The 16,043-nt window shown below is 39.1% G+C and overlaps 1 protein-coding gene across 26 annotated transcripts in view; it reads right to left on the reverse strand.

Annotated features, from left to right (window-relative positions):
* The window catches only part of ABLIM1 (actin binding LIM protein 1), a 295,489-nt gene that overhangs the window by 72,698 nt on the left and 206,748 nt on the right, over positions 1-16,043 (reverse strand). For 19 of the 26 annotated variants that reach the window (XR_016280053.1, XM_089509977.1, XM_089509974.1 and 16 more), the window contains exons 7-9: positions 12,845-12,932; positions 9,035-9,093; positions 5,343-5,405 (exon numbers count right to left, since the gene is read on the reverse strand). Coding sequence is in view for 25 of the 26 variants with exons in the window: in XM_089509977.1 (XP_089366103.1) it covers positions 5,343-5,405; positions 9,035-9,093; positions 12,845-12,932 (210 nt within the window). In the remaining variant the exon portion in view is untranslated. Of the gene's footprint in view, positions 1-1,993; positions 2,042-5,342; positions 5,406-9,034; positions 9,094-12,844; positions 12,933-16,043 lie in introns of all 26 variants that reach the window. The other 7 variants (XM_089509978.1, XM_089509960.1, XM_089509979.1 and 4 more) reach the window with 2 other exon arrangements.

A 16,043-nucleotide genomic window follows, 5' to 3' on the forward strand; every position in this document is an offset into this window, starting at 1 on the left:
AAAAAGCCAAATAGTTGTCAGTTTAAAACTTTACAGGACTCTGCTTAAAGTGATCACCTGTGTTTTAGAAGTATTTTCTTACAGCTTTAAACAATGTATTTATCTAGATCTACTCCTTTAAACTTTACTTTCAGTCATATGAGGTTCACTTTAAACATATCTTCCAAATGTTTGATACCTGAAAAGGATTTTGAATCCTCTTTCAAAGATTGCTGGCCTACAATTTAAAATATATGCAGTAATAGTTGAAAAGCAGTTATTTGTTTTGTTTGACTTACAGATGTTAACATAAGCTTTGAACATGGACACAGTTTTGTTGTTATGGTATCCCTCAGAAGACACCAAACCAGTAATTGTGTAAATCAGAATGACTCAAAGTGAGGTCCATGGACTTTTGCCAGTCCCTAAACTATCTGCTGCAGGTCTCCACAGAGCTTCCAGGAAAGAAAGAAACTATTGTAGTCAATGGGTGCAAACTTGGCCCTGGTCCTTGGCATGTGGTTACAAAACAAAAAACCTACCAGTCCACCACATCATATAGTTTAAAAAGTACTGCTATAAAAGCTTACCAAAGAGGCAATAACTGCACTGAATTAAAGGGAAACAATATACTGATAAATTACATACGGTTGTCATACAACTACCCTGTTTCTAGGCCAAACACCATGCAAGGGATAAATACCTCAACCTTTGTGAAAATTCTGCCATAACATCAGTGGTAAAAAGGATTTCACACATTTCCAAACCCAGAGTCAAAGCAGCTGACAGAAAAAAAAAGATGAGCTATGTCTTTAAGCTTTCTTATTCTAGAAGAAGTCTGGGCAACACATGAACTGTAGGTAGTACCTAAGAATGTTTTTCTAGCCCCAAGCCGTAATGCTCAGTTGAAACTCAAGCTCCTGGTGTGATTTGCAGTCCAATGGAAAATTGCCAGAAATTCTTTAAACAGAACATTTTCTAATTGTTTTAATGGGTTTTCAGTTTGCTGCCAAAATATAGGGACAACAATTTGCTGCTGAAACCTGCCAACATTGCCTATCAGTGCTTTGGTAGAGCCAATCTACACCAGAAACCTAGCACGGGATATAGTTTAAGCTTTGACCCTTTTCTCTCTCCTACAGCTCCATTTCAGAACAAGGGGCTTCCACCTGTAATGTTTATGCCCCAAAAGTGAATCACTTCTTTCAATATAGAACTTTTTGGCAATAAAAGCTGTCAATAAGGTCCACAACAGCAGAGAAATCTTTAGAGTTAATCATGCTAATCCTCACATTGAAGTACTGAGTAGGACTGAGTCTTGAGTGCATTCTCTACTAGTATTAATCTTTAATGTTGATGATTCTGTTAAAATAACAGATGGCATGCAAACACAGAGCATAGTGCACTGCACATTTGTTCTGGGTACATTGCTATATGAAGGAATCAGTTATTCTCATGCTATTTCCCTTATCTAAGAAGATTAATCCTCAAAGAATCAGTTGCAACATTACTGTCAGCATGCTGACTGCTCACCTCTAAACACCTCTAAATACATATTGCCACTCTATTGCTTTGGTTCTCTCTTCACTCCTTTAACCTCAATGCAAAAGTGACCCCATATCCTTTTTATATACAGTACTGGGACATATGATGTGTTTTGTGATTGTGTTTTATACTGTCACTTTTCACCAAAGCTATTTCCCTCACAGTTTAAGATGAACATGTCTTGATAAGTAGGTCCCTTCCACGTGACACTGGTTTTGCCATGCGTTGCACATAGTTTAGACAGTTAACTTCTAAAAGCACTGGCAGCATCCACATCATTCTGACATTGTGATGTGATGGCATTATATTACATATTACAGATTATTACATTACAGATGTTCAAGTCATGCTCTATAGAATCATATGAGACACAAACATCATATCTGAAATAATCCCTTGAACATCAAGCCAACTGGATGCACTAGTATAAGGATAAAAAAGACACTGTCCCAGTGCTGCTTTACAGTACCTGCCTTAGTTTTTTGATGGAGTTCAATATACAAGGTGGTGAAAACAGCTGGAGAAGAAGGAATAGTTTGGGTTTGGGTTGCAGTTATTTTACAGTCAATTAACATTGCTAGAAACCATAAAAAATAATAGCTCCTTAGAGATAAAATTGTATAGATCCTATAGAAGTCATTAAAATGCAAATTTAATCCATAATTACTTTTCATTGTTCATAGAAATTATGTTAGGGCATCTTTCACATACATAGTTATGGCTCACACATAAATGCTGAACTAGTTGCTTCATCTGAACCCTAAATTTTGGTTTACTGAAACAAAAAAGCTTCAAAACACATGCATTGGAGTTGGCTTGTTTAGACAAACTATAGTTAATAGCAACATCTCTTTATAGAGGTTCTGATGTCACAACAAGGAAATAAAATGTTCAGAATTCTTCTTGTCACTGAGCTGTGGAGGAGAGGGAAGGGGAACATGAGTCCAAGATCTGTGCAGTGTGAAACACTGAACCATGGTTTCACATTATGTGCAATAAGGGTTGCTCTATTCAACATTGGTGCCTTTACATTAATGGAATTCGGGGCCTACAGTTAATCACTTATCTTAGTGTACAGTTTGCTAAATATTTACATTTTCTAGGAATTGGACCAAAGTTCTATGTCAATCAATAAAAATGGCTAACAGCATCATCAATCCACACCTCTGGTTTCAGGAATTCATAGAGGAACCTATGTAAACACTATTGTTATTTGTAGTTACTGTAATATGTGACTACATCCTGTAAATTTGGGCTTCACATCTCAAGTCAAATGACATCTCAGATCAAATGACATCTCAAATCAAATTTCCGGGGGGGGGGGGGGTAGTTCATTTTTGTTGTTTGGGTTTTTTTTTAGTTTGCTTAAACTGTTTGTTTCTTGTTTAAACCAGGTGAGGTTTTTTTTTGGTTTTTTCCCATTAATGTGTAGGCTTACCCCAATATAGAACTAAATAAAAAAAAATAAGTAGCATAATGCTACTTAAGGTGTTATGGCCACTAGCTTAAATAATAATGGTTCTTTAAAAATGCTCTTTTAAAGCAAGTTGTTTTGGATGAACCTACATTAATTTAAAGATTTGTTTCTGAATGGCATTTCTTGCACTATAAAATAAAGTGATGAAAAAGAAGCAACTGGCACTGGATACTGGTCTAACAATGAACAACTGCCAACAAACTGTTTAAATTCAAACAGTCATTATTGTTTCAGTAAGAGGATTCACAAATAGTAACAATAGTAGTATATAGAAACAGTAATAGTAATATATATATATATATATTTGATCCATTTTAAAAAGCACTAGTATTTTTTAAAATGTAATTTGGCTTAAACCAAGGTGCTGGCCTTATTATTCCCATGCATACAATATAAAAAAATAACAACACATTTTTCTAAATCTCTGCCACCAAACCCCAACTGGCTGTACAGCTCCAGGAAGGTTTTCAAAGTAAGGCTACAAAGTACAGTAGTATTATGCTTGTCTATCAGTCTCACTTGGTTTTCCTGATTCTTACTTTTTCTTCACATGTGCAATTGTTTAAGGCTTATGGATGCTTTCATTTCCATCCCCCCCCCCCCAAAAAAAAAAAAAAAAACCCACACCCCATGATGGGGAATAACCACTTTGGACAGAAGAAAGGGTCCTAAGAAGATGGATGAGTGCAAGTGATTAGACACATATGGCCAGAGAATGCTGTAGTGATGTCCTTAATTTGAAATAACTAATAAGAAAATTCAGAGAAGTAAGATACCGTGCTATTTTGAAAAAGCCATTATTCCAATACTTAAACTATGTTCCCCCTGTCCATCCCATCCCTCTGTCTGGACACATGTCCTTAACATGAATTCAGCCAGTGACATTTTCTGCAGCATGAAGGTTCAGTGATAAGGGGGGAAAAACAATCTGGTACATTTCATCTTGTTATGAGACCCAACATGGAAGGCTGCAAACTTGGTAAAGTATTCAGATCAAGGAGCTTTCTTTATAACATGATGCTTAACTACAGCAAACTTTTTAAAAAGAAAACACCACAAATTTGCTCTTCATTTTGAGGGCTCCTTTATAAAGTTGAAAAGTGGTTGCATGTACTCTTCATTGTAACAATTTTTATATTAATGAAGTAATTTGTTGGCAACAAAAATACACAAGTTTTTCAAGGAACATTTTTAACAAGGCTATGGCTGTTTTGTTAAACTAAGCAACAGAGCACATGCCTCTTCTTTCAGTTACTTTCGAGAATATGCTTTAAAATAAGCAACCATTTCAGAAACAGCTAATTAACTATAGGAAATAACAGCCAAATAAATATGACACACAAACACAAACCCATCATCCCTTTGCGCTCGCACTATAGAAATGTACAACCACAAAGATACTTAAAAGCACTATTTGTGCAATAAAATATATACCATTGGATTCAAGCAGTCACTATTTCCAGGCATGTGAATTCTTAACCAGGCAGATTGAAAAAACAGCACAATGGTACAGATTTTGTCCCCTACTTCCAGGGCAAGAAGAGACAAAGAAGAAAAAGAAAGAACATCTGGGCCCAAATCCCAGTGGCATCCCAACTAAAGTGGACTCACTGAATCAATAGGATGACAATTCAACAATTCATTCAATTAATCAATACTAGTTGGGATTGCCAATAGGATACAGACTCTGAGGTCCTGTGTGACAGAGTTGGACTGTGCCATCAGGTCTAACCTTGGAATGTCTCTGAAAAGTAAGGGTCATAGAGTGCCCATTTTGCCTGGAGAGGACTTGGCTTGGGTTATTCCTCTCTCTTTTAAAGCTGAATTTCACAAAAACTGTTTTGAATCTGGCAATATTGGGCAGAGGTATCAACTATATAATGGATTCCCAACCAGAGAAGATCTGGGAACAGTTTTGGAACCATTCACATCATCTGGCTGGCCTCCACTGGCACAAATTCAGATAATATATTTTATTAAAATAACTTCCAGTATTAACAGGAAGTAAAATATTGCCTGCTTTTTTGTGTTTTGAAACCCAGGTACTAGAATAAGTACTAGAGTCATGCAAAATACAATTTCTATTATCTAAAAATATCCTTTTTATATATCCTTACTATACATACACATTAACAATAAACAAGCAGTACTGTTTGTGCCCAGCAATTCAAGTGTATGTTATGTGATGCAAAAGAAAAGGGGTTCCAAGTGAAAAGGAAACATAAAGAAAAGCTGAAGGCAGGCAGAAGTGGTAGTAAAAGCAGCTGCCGCAAACACTAGTGCAGAAATCAGAGGCCCTTCTATAGAACTGCTAGTTAAAAACAAAGGCACAACAGCAAACCTCTGAAGAGCGTGGCTTGCGAAGAACCAAACTCTTTGGATAAAAGAAATCAGATGAAGAATGCTGTCATAAAACACAGAAAAGAAAAGAAAGTGAAAAATCCAAAGGTTTATACTGCATACATTGAAAAAGACGCCCTTCCCTTGCAACAAAGATGGCTACTTTCTTAAAATCAATTTAATAAGAAATATTTCAAATATATAATACCAATAACACATCCTATCAATAGAAGAACCACTAGGCTGCCATAAAAAAAATAAACGTTCTCAGCACTTTCATGCCAGGATGCTTATTTCCTGCTTCTTTTGGCATCTTCTGTGACAATGATTCAAAAGGGAATGGACCTTATGCAACCATTGTTTTTAGGGACTACACCTAAAATCTAAACTAGTGAAAGCTTGATTTAGGAGGATGCAATCCAAGACCAATCATAGGCAAAAGACAAAAATGTGATAATAGCTCCTCAGGCTGCTTTGACAAAGAGCAGTTTTGGTTGCGTACATTTTGGCTTTTAGAAGAGAGAGGAGAACATGACTTTAACCCTGTGCAATGTTAAGTCCCTTCCACAACAGCTACTTCTAAGAAGTATTCTTTATATTTTGGGTGTCAATATTTTGGCACAGTGAATTGTTCACAGCTATTAAAAGAGCATTTACTCACATAAGAAACAAAGAGGAAGAGATGCTTGGAAGGAGAGCCTGGCATTTCCTAAGGAACTAGAAATAAGCCAGAAGGATATTGAAAGGTCAGTCTGAATCAGCTGAAGGATTCTTATCATGGCAATGGTGTTGTTGTGGATGTGGTAATATAAACAAGGGTCCTTGGTCTGTCAGTAGCCATGACATCACTACATAATGTTGACAAACATTTTAGCCATTACCAGAATAAAATAGCTCTTGAGTTCAACTTTTGTGAACTAATTATACAGTCATTTCAAATGTATTAGAACTTTACAATGTACCAGGAGCTCAACTTCGGCATGAAATTGAGGGTGGAATCCAGTGTCCTATTAAAACATATCCAAGCCTTAATGATTTCCAATAAGCTCCTCCCTCCATAACTGTCATCCTTCGGCCTGGGAGGGAGTGAATAGGCTGGCCCAGCTCCACCAAAGCTAGCCTGAAGATAGAGACTCCTCCCTCCATAACTGTCATCCTTTGGCCTGGGAGGGAGGGAATAGGCTGGCCCAGCTCCACCAAAGCTAGCCTGAAGTTAGAGGCTCCTCCCTCCATAACTGTCATCCTTCGGCCTGGGAGGGAGGGAATAGGCTGGCCCAGCTCCACCAGGGCTAGCCTGAAGATAGAGGCTCCTCCCTCCATAACTGTCATCTTTCGGCCTTGGAGAGAGGGAATAGGCTGGCCCAGCTCCACCAGGGCTAGCCTGAAGATAGAGGCACCTCCCTCCATAACTGCCATCCTTTGGCCTGGGAGGGAGGGAATAGGCTGGCCCAGGGCTAGCCTGCAGATAGAGGCTCCTCTTTCCGTAACTGTCATCTTTCAGCCTGGGAGGGAGAGAATAGGCTGGCCCAGCTCCACCAGGGCCCTCCCTCTAGTCCATCTGCCTTGGTCTAGGCATCAGAGGGAAAGAAGAACCACTGGACTTTATCCCCTTCCCCACCACCATTCCCTTCTCCTTTTGTGTCGTGTCTTTTAGATTGTAAGCCTGAGGGCAGGGAACCGTCTTATTAAAAATAATAATTGTAAGCCGCTCTGAGAGCCATTAGGGCTGAAGGGCGGGGTATAAATAATGTAAATAAATATAAATAAATAAATTTTCTGCTGGCTCTATTCCCATCCTTACACCTTTAGGGAATTATATTTCTTCATTTTTATGGCAAAAAAAAGGAAATACCTCCAAAGGAGAATTCAGAAACATAGCCATGTTAATCCGGAGTATCAGCATGCAAAGCAATCTTGAAGCATCTTTGAGACTATGCAAACTAAACTGTAGCATGAACTTTCATAGACTTGATCTACTTTCTCAGATGAACCACATACTTACAATTGCCATGTAGAATTTTGCTTCAAGTAACATAATCCTTACTTAAAAAATCCTAGAGTGCTAGATTGTAGCCGCAAAAAAACCTCTTATAGTATGGACTCGAGACGACTTCTATGGACTCGAGACTACTCTGCTAGATGCATAAAGTGGGCACCTTAGTGATTAGGTGTATAAAGACATATGAAGAGAGAGAAGGAGGAAAGGAGAGACCCAAATAAAAGACAAATGTAAAAATACCAGGAAGTCTGCCATAGAGTGGAAAACAATACAAGATCCAACTAGATGACCCAATAATAGTTTGACCCCAAACTTTCCTAAGATAGAATTCCATTGGTTGTATCCTCCTATGGACAGGAGAGAAAGGACACACATTTTGCAGATTCCCTCTTCCTCTTACAGCACTCTACAACAGCAAGGGTAAAAACACTGGAAGCTAAAGGGGAAGGTGAAATTGGTGATATTCATCTCCTTTCCTCACGCAGGGCAATTTTCTACTGGATTTAAGTTCCTTCTACAAGCAGAAAGAGCCCTCCCACTTGTGGAACAGAATGTCTCAATACAACCCATTGTTAGTGAGGATGAAAAGAATCACTGATATTTGCAGATGCCTGATAGGAATACTAAAATTCAAAACACAGTGAAGAAATAATCCAGTTTTATAAAATAAGAAAGTGTACAACACATTACAATGAAAACTTTCTTCAGTAACATAGCTTTCCTAATAATGCAAGAGGTTGCCACTGAAAGATGCTGGGCATTCTAACATTTTATCCAATTACATATTTGTTCAGTACCTTTGAAACTTTGCTCCTCTCCCTTGCCTTCTTTGCTTTCCTGTATTTCCTGCTGTCCCTCTTTTTTTTCTTGCACAGATATACAAGTGAATCTTAGTTGCAGTTATGGTGGTGGACATCCCCATATGCCACATACACTACTAGCATGTTACTCAGCAACTGCTCAGGAACATTTGCAGGGTTAAGCGCAGAGTTGCGAGGTTGAATATGGGATGGACTTCTGTAGCTTTAATTGTAAGCAGATCCTAGATCACAAGGAGGAACTGTAAAGTTCTGTCATGCAAACTATGCCAGGTCTCCTCTCTCACCTTTCAACTCACCTTGTCATAGCATGTTCCCCTGAAGATTGTGTGTCCAGGTATAGCAACAGAGCTGGATGGTCATCCCCCCACCCCTCTCTCTACTGGCCATATAACAGTGCCTTGGGGAGGGAGTTGAAACCCTGCCACAGTTCTACCTGACAGAATTTTATGGCACCATTTTCTGATCCAGGTTCCACTAATTATTAAAGCTACAGGACACCGCTCCTGTATGCAACCTGGCAACACTGAACACCACTGCAAATGACACTTAGAAACAGAAAAACTTCAGACAAGAATTTATCTACTTGCTTGCTGTTTGATGTCCCTTGTGGGCCTGCCCTATATAATCAGTAAGCCGTTTGCAGCATAATCTTACATCTGTCTACACAAAAGCAGGTCTCAGTGACTTTAGTGGAAATTTACTCCCAGGTAAATGTGTGCAGAAGAAGACTGCACCCTTAACATCATAAGAAACTACACTTTCCAAGAAAGGGGGAAAAAACCCCTGCCACTCAAAGTATACGATCTCAGGAGTGCTTCTTCACTGAAGCACATCTCTTTTACACTTTAAAAAGAAAATACGAATAATCCTTACCCGTAGCTTTTCTTCTCCCTTTGTGGACTGCTTACAGTCGGGATGCCAAACTGTAGAACCTAACATAGAAAAAAAATCTAATGTCTTATATTATGCATGATATACATTACACATATTGCATTATCAAAAGAAATACACTGTTGTGAAAATATTTTGCTTCACACTTCCCACTTCTCTTAAATGGGAGTTTGCTTCCACAGCAACTTTGCTGGGCCAGTTTCTTTTGGAGGAGAAAATAATGTAAGCCTCATGGTTCTTTTGTAATATTCTTCCCATTTGCAGATGTAGTATATGGTGCTACAGGAGTATGGAAGCAAACACAAAGCAAACAATACCAAAGTAATACACACTGAGATCTCAAAAGGTACTTGGACTAACCAACCTATCAGCCTCTATCAAATTACTAACCATTTCAGTTTTTCTAAGTTCTTTCCTCAAAATCCCTTGCATTGGCAGAATCATTTTCACATCTTTCCAGCACTACAGATCACTCAGAGTTGATTAGAGTGATGATTCCATATAGACAAAATGCCATGATTAACCATTACTGAATCTTCTGGTGCAGTTGCATCAGAGGCAATCTGGGTGGATATCTTTCCATAGGCAACGGGGTGGCCACTGTGTGAACAGAATTCTCAACTTGATGGGGTGTCACTAGGAGTGTGGGGTATATGGACCACACCAGGTGACAGCCTAAAGAGAGGTGACACTACTGTTCTCCAAACATCTGCCTTTTTTCAGAAACAAGCTGTGGCATTTGCCTGTGACCCTTTAAAATACTGGAGCTCAGGAAAAAAGATGGTGTGAGTGGAGTGAGGCTCAGAGGGAGAAGAAAGGAGGGCCCCCAGGGTTTTTAAAAACTTTTCAATTTAAAATAATAATAAAAAAAACATTCTTTTTAAATTTTCTTTAAAAGATCACATCTTACCAAATGTTCACTTTAACTACATGAAAGCATGTACATGTAAAAACATTGAGGCTATGTGTATGATATTGTAATTTGAAGATACAATTCTAATTTTGCTACTTGTTTATGTCACAACTATTGCCATTATATTTTGTGATATATGGGAATTATGATTTATGAGTAACATTAGTACAAAAAACTTTACTAAGGATTTTGTATGGTACGTTATGAGAGGAGGTTGCGGGGGGTAAAACAATGAATTACCACACTGGATAACATCAACCCTAGGCGCGTTACAGACCGCCCATTTGGGGCGACCTGTATCGGCCCTTTCCCCGCCGGATTGGGGCCTCAGCTGCCACAACGGCAGCCTCTGAGGCCCCGATCTGCCACTTTCCAGGCTGTGGGGAAGCGGCAAAAGGCCGCTTCCCTGTGGCCTGGAAAGGGGTGTCCTTGGGGCTTCAAGCCCCAAGGACACCCGGCGGTGGCGGGGAGGAGGAGAAAGGGGCCGCTTGGCCCCTTTCTGCTGTGCATCACTGGCGCAGCCATGTAAAGGCTGCGCCCAGCGACGCAAAGGTGGAAGGAACTCCGAAACGGAGCTCCTTCCGGGGCCGCGGAAAGCGGCCTCAGTACGTCACTTCCGCACCGCCCCATTTGGAGGCGGCACGGTCGTGACGTAGCAATAGCAGCGCCCATGTGTATAGGGCGCCGCCATTTTGTACGGACCCAGTCCGTACTAGGGTTAGGGGCGTCAGGAGGTGACGCCCCTTCCTAACCCTAGTATATCCTGGAGATATACTATAGGAGCGTGTGTAACCCTAGTTACACCACTGCTTGATAGACCTTTGGTCTGATCCAACTTGGTTCTACTTATCTGCTGTTCTATTTCCCCTCAGAACTGAGCCAAAGCAAAGAAAAACATGGTATGTAGTATTTAATAAATATATTACTTATCACCAGTTGCACTCACATTGATTTCACTGTGTTTACTCTATTATTGTTAAACCTCGGTTAAACCTATTGCCAAACTATAGGCTACCCAGCTGGATACATTTTTGTGTTAGTATACACTGCTTTAAAATAAGATGTCTCTGCCTTCTAGGCTGCTGTTCAAATGATGTAACGCAAAATACTAACATTATATATATGGTTACTTACATTAAATAAATGAGTTATAGTACAACTACATTAAATAAAATTCGTCCAGCTCGTTGACAATACATCAACCAACAGCTTTTAGCCACATCAGCTAGACAAAACTTCATGTTGTGGACAACTAGTGAGATTCCTTTCTCCATCATGTTCTACTCATAGTCCTTCTGGAAACATGTGGCTACTCATTGCTGAACAGAGAATACTACACCAGGTGTACTTTGCTTGGTCCATGAGAAAATGACTTACATTTTTACATTTCATTCTCTAGAAGAGGTAGGCTTTGTTGCTTTTTTCTTTCTTTAGAAGGAAGCATTCTACTCTCAGGAATGTTAGTAAGTTGAGTGCTAAAAGTTACTATTGAAAGGGGCTTTGGAAAATGAAGCCCTATTAAACCTTGCCTGCACAAACGTAAGGTCAAAATTAACAACCTTCTGAACCATTCAAAGTTTAACTTCAAACCCCATTTGATTGTGGGAAGAAAGTAAATGTCTAACATTAAAAAGGAAAAAAAAAAAAAAGGGGGGGGCTGTTTTTATTTTTATTAGCTTTAGTGCAGGCTATAAAGCAAAGGAAATGCTTTTTCCAGACTAAATGTCAGGGTAAATGCCGGGGGAACCTTAATTCTAAAAGGTCTTCCAGTGGCAATATAAATGACATTAATCAGATTCTGTTTCACTGTCAGTGTGCCCCCTATGCAAACATTGATACTTAATAGGATGAAGTGCTGTCAGTAAGTCTTAAGCAGAAGCTAAGGAAGAAGATAGTTTGCTACTACGATGAGGAAGCATACCTGTGATTTCCTTCTCTTAACAATTTACCATCTGGATAGGGGACGTACTGCCCATAGGTACTTCCTATCTGTGTACTTACTTATTGTTTAGCTCTATACAGCATTTCCCCCCAATAAAAGATGAAATAAGCCACATATGGTCAAAGAAATCCCATTTCCCATTAGTGTTGTCAAGTCATTGAAATTAGCCATGGCAACTGGAAGGTTGAACAAGATGGAATGTGTGTTTGTCTGGCTTCCTTAGGAAAATCTGTTTTCTTTTCTAAATTATTCATTTTCATTTATTGTTTGCCTTGAGGACATATAAGAAGAGAAAATATGCAGTATTCTAAACAATTATTCAGTAAGTAATATACTTAATGCCTGCCTTCCAGGGTTCTGGACAATGAATGCAAAGGCATTGGGATAACTGAAAAGTACCACACACTAGACATGTAAGACTTTGACTAGTTCATCCTTGAATGTGAGGGCAAATAATTGCAGTAGTTTTCTCTCTGCTGTGGGAGAAAACAAATATTTCTTTGTAGCATTCTCCTCCTATTTCAACACTCCAAGTGTTTTGGCGGAATTATGTAGGTTTTCATGGAATAAAACCCAGGTTGCATCTACACTATGGAAATAATGCAGGTTGACACCACTTAAGTATTGTAGCTTCATCTTATGAAATGCTCGAATTTGTAGTTTTACAGCATTCACTGTCAAAGACTGCTGGTGCCTCATGAAACTACAAATCCCAGGATCCTGTAGGACGGAGTGAATTATTTATATTCTCATCATTCCTACCAGAAAGTCACTTCTGGATGGTATGCATTTAACTGTATGATAACTATTAGATATACTTAGTTTCTGGAGGTTGTACCTCGAATTCCCCCTTCTATCTCTGGCACATCCTTAGGTCTTTTATCCCTGGCATGTGGGCTGCCTTTTCAAGTGCATAACCAACATGTGATATCTTTACCTTGCAGGTACATTTCTTCTCCTTCTGTGAACATTTGATTGCATCTGCTGCATCGTGCACAACTTGGATGGTAATGTTTATCACCTGCCTGTAGAGGAAGAAATGCAAAAAAAAGTCAAAAGACCTACATCATACTCCATCATTACTTATTGTATGTGTCAATGTGCCTTCAAGTCACCTGTCGAGTTAGGGCAAACCCATTACTGCCTATGACATTGCCTTGGTTCTAGGTCCCACCCATGGACCCAATGCATTTACTGAACAACTACCCCCCACACACACACACACACTTATTTTTAGAGTCTGCAACATGCCCAATTTACTTTCCATTACCCCATCTCAATGAAACAGCTACTACCTACATTTGGATGACTAATTTTAACAATTTTCTTCCTGCTGCAAGACGGTTTTCTAACACTAAGACTATCTGCAGTTTAGGACTTGTTCTGTGCAAAATTTGCACATGGCTGTTTTGTGCAGAAAAATAATAATATTCAACACTTAAAACAGAATTATTATTTTCTGCACAGATAATACCATTTCTTGTGCAAAACAACGTGAAAATTTTGCATAGAATAACCCCTGAACTGCAAAGATTCTTATCACTCCAGGATTCTTTTTGTCAGGGTTTTTGAACACTCAATAACGATACTATTTGGCCATTTTTTGAATATTCTTCTTATCCCAAGTGCTCATCCTATTCATCCACTTCCAGCCTCCAAAAATAACAATCTCCTAAGGAGGACAGATTTAGGGTTTTTTAAATACATCACCAGACATAATCCCCATTTACTCATTTACAAAGCATCTTGAATCTACATGCAAAGAAAGGAGTGTGTTAGCCTCAGTCTACCATCTCGAGTTCAGTTCCTATTCCTACGTGGAGAACAATCTAAGCTTCTTCTATTCGTATGTGCTCTTGACACAATTGGAAACCTTAATGTTTCCAGAATTCTCTCATCTTTACATGTTTTGACATCTTTAATCATTGTATTATTAATCAAAATTGGACCACTGATAACACAAAGAACCTATTATCCAAATAGTTCCACTAATATTACTGGAATTTCTAAGGTGTGGTCTCCAAACTTTTTTGGGCTACTGCACCCTTTCCTCTTGGATAAGCACCCTAGTGACACGCCCCAAATAATATTTCTTGTTATTAGGTCCACTGTTCCATTGCAAATTCCCCACAAACATTGTTTCTTCTGCTACCTCTTGTGATGGACTGTCTTACAAAAGAAATCAGGGGCAGAAATCATCTCTTGAGTCCCCAAGTGGTGCCACTCTGAGCCACAGATGTGATGCCCTGCACTGAAGACTCAAGAAGTGTTTCCCAACTGCTGCCACCACTAGTATCAAAAGATGTGCCTAAAGGAGTGACCTTATGCAGGCAGGAGAAGACTGGGGGACATCAACACACAAATCAATCAGTGAAGTTGTGTGGTGGCTCTAAGGGACCCTGAAAAGATATTTCATGCAACCCTTATTCCCACTATGGTCTTAAAGGCTGCTGGTTCCCCATGTCTTTCTTGTGAGCCAATACGTTGACTGGAGCCCCCCCCCCCCCCATTGCTCCTTGCTGCGCCCCTTTCCTGCACTGCTCCCTGGATCTTTCCACTACTCCCAGAGGGGCAGAACCACCACTTTGGGAAGCCTTACCCTAAAGCTACACTCTTAAATATTGATACTAAGGAGCAAGTTCACCAAACACAGGAGACCATCATTCCAAGTAAACATTCATAAGGTTTCACTGTAAGTGAAATACATTAAGAGAGATGAACTAATTTTTTAGCTGTATTCAGTTACACAATTATCAATGGCAGATGGAAGACCAGCAGATTGTTCTCTGTTGTGTCCTCTCCCTTCAGGCAAAGGTCAGAATTAAGCAGTTTTATAAGTTAATGATATAAACTGTATCATTTCCTTGCAGCTTTTGCTTCCCTATAGGCAAATTAGAAAAAGAGCAAGAATCTGAGAGCTGTCTAAACATATTGGGCAAGATGTGAAGCAAAATAACACTAATGTCTACATCTGCATCACCATGAACTGTAGAATTTCACAAAATGAAGAAAAACACATAGTAAAATTATGCTTTAAAAATATATTGTGAAATGAAGTGCTGAATGAAAAGAATGTCCTAGGAGTCAAGAGAGTTGTTTGTGTCCTATTCTAATACTTAATTCTACTGAATCACCGTCTGTTTTCCTGCAGGGACTTGCCTTTATTTAACAGGCCAGTTAACCTAAAATTAGAGGTACTCTCAGCTCATGAAAAGAAAAACTATTACTTTCCCTAAACATCAGGCTTCTCATTTGAAGGCAGTAATGATATGCTTTTGGAAGGTCTTTGGAGGAATCACAGATGCAGGGCTCCAGCCGCCCATCATCAAAGCTTGTCAGAAATTGCTCTGGCTGCCCAGTTGGAAATCTTTCGCTTTGTAAGTTTCTCAACACTGTTTGCCTTGTCAAAAATCCATATTAAGAATTTCCTATCAAAAATACAATGGCAAAGTTCAGTTTGCAATACTCTGCTGCTCAAGGGATATATCCATTAAGAAGTAAGTCCTCACAGCTGCGTGCATAACCAAAAGGAAGGTTCTGATTCCAAAAAACAAAACAAAACTGACTTTTGATATGCACATTTGCTGCCCTTACCTTTCTGTACTGACTAGCTACCTGGAAAACCTATATCTTCTTACACAACTCTGGGAAGATCTACATCCAGGATTACAATCTGCATCTAGCTGTAACCTATTACAGACTGATCCAACTCATACAGGCATCTGAGCATAAACACCTGTAGCTTTAATATTGTATTCCAAGAGTTCATCTGAAAAAATGGATTGTTATCTATGAAACCTCATGTTGAAAGAATTAGCCAATTCATTATTTTCCCCATTTTCCTTCTTATATAGTGACAAACTAACATGGATATCTCTTTGAAAACTATTATTTGGTAGTAAACCTCACTGAGATCAAGAGGGCTTGTTACCCTGTTAGTAGAAATTGGACTGTAACCTTTAAAATTTAACATTTCAATTGGCAGTCATTTTTAATTATCTCTAGGACAGTGGTTCTCAAATAGTTGGGTGGGACCCCCAGGGAGCACAAGAGTTGCTCAAGCAGTGTGTGAGACTTGGGAGGTTCTGATCCCTCCTCCTTCCAACTTTTTTATGTATGAAATTTACCCATGCATT

Source organism: Sceloporus occidentalis, unplaced genomic scaffold (assembly GCF_023333645.1).
Source record: "Sceloporus occidentalis isolate IW3139 unplaced genomic scaffold, rSceOcc1.0.p SCAF_2, whole genome shotgun sequence".
NCBI lineage: Eukaryota > Metazoa > Chordata > Lepidosauria > Squamata > Phrynosomatidae > Sceloporus > Sceloporus occidentalis.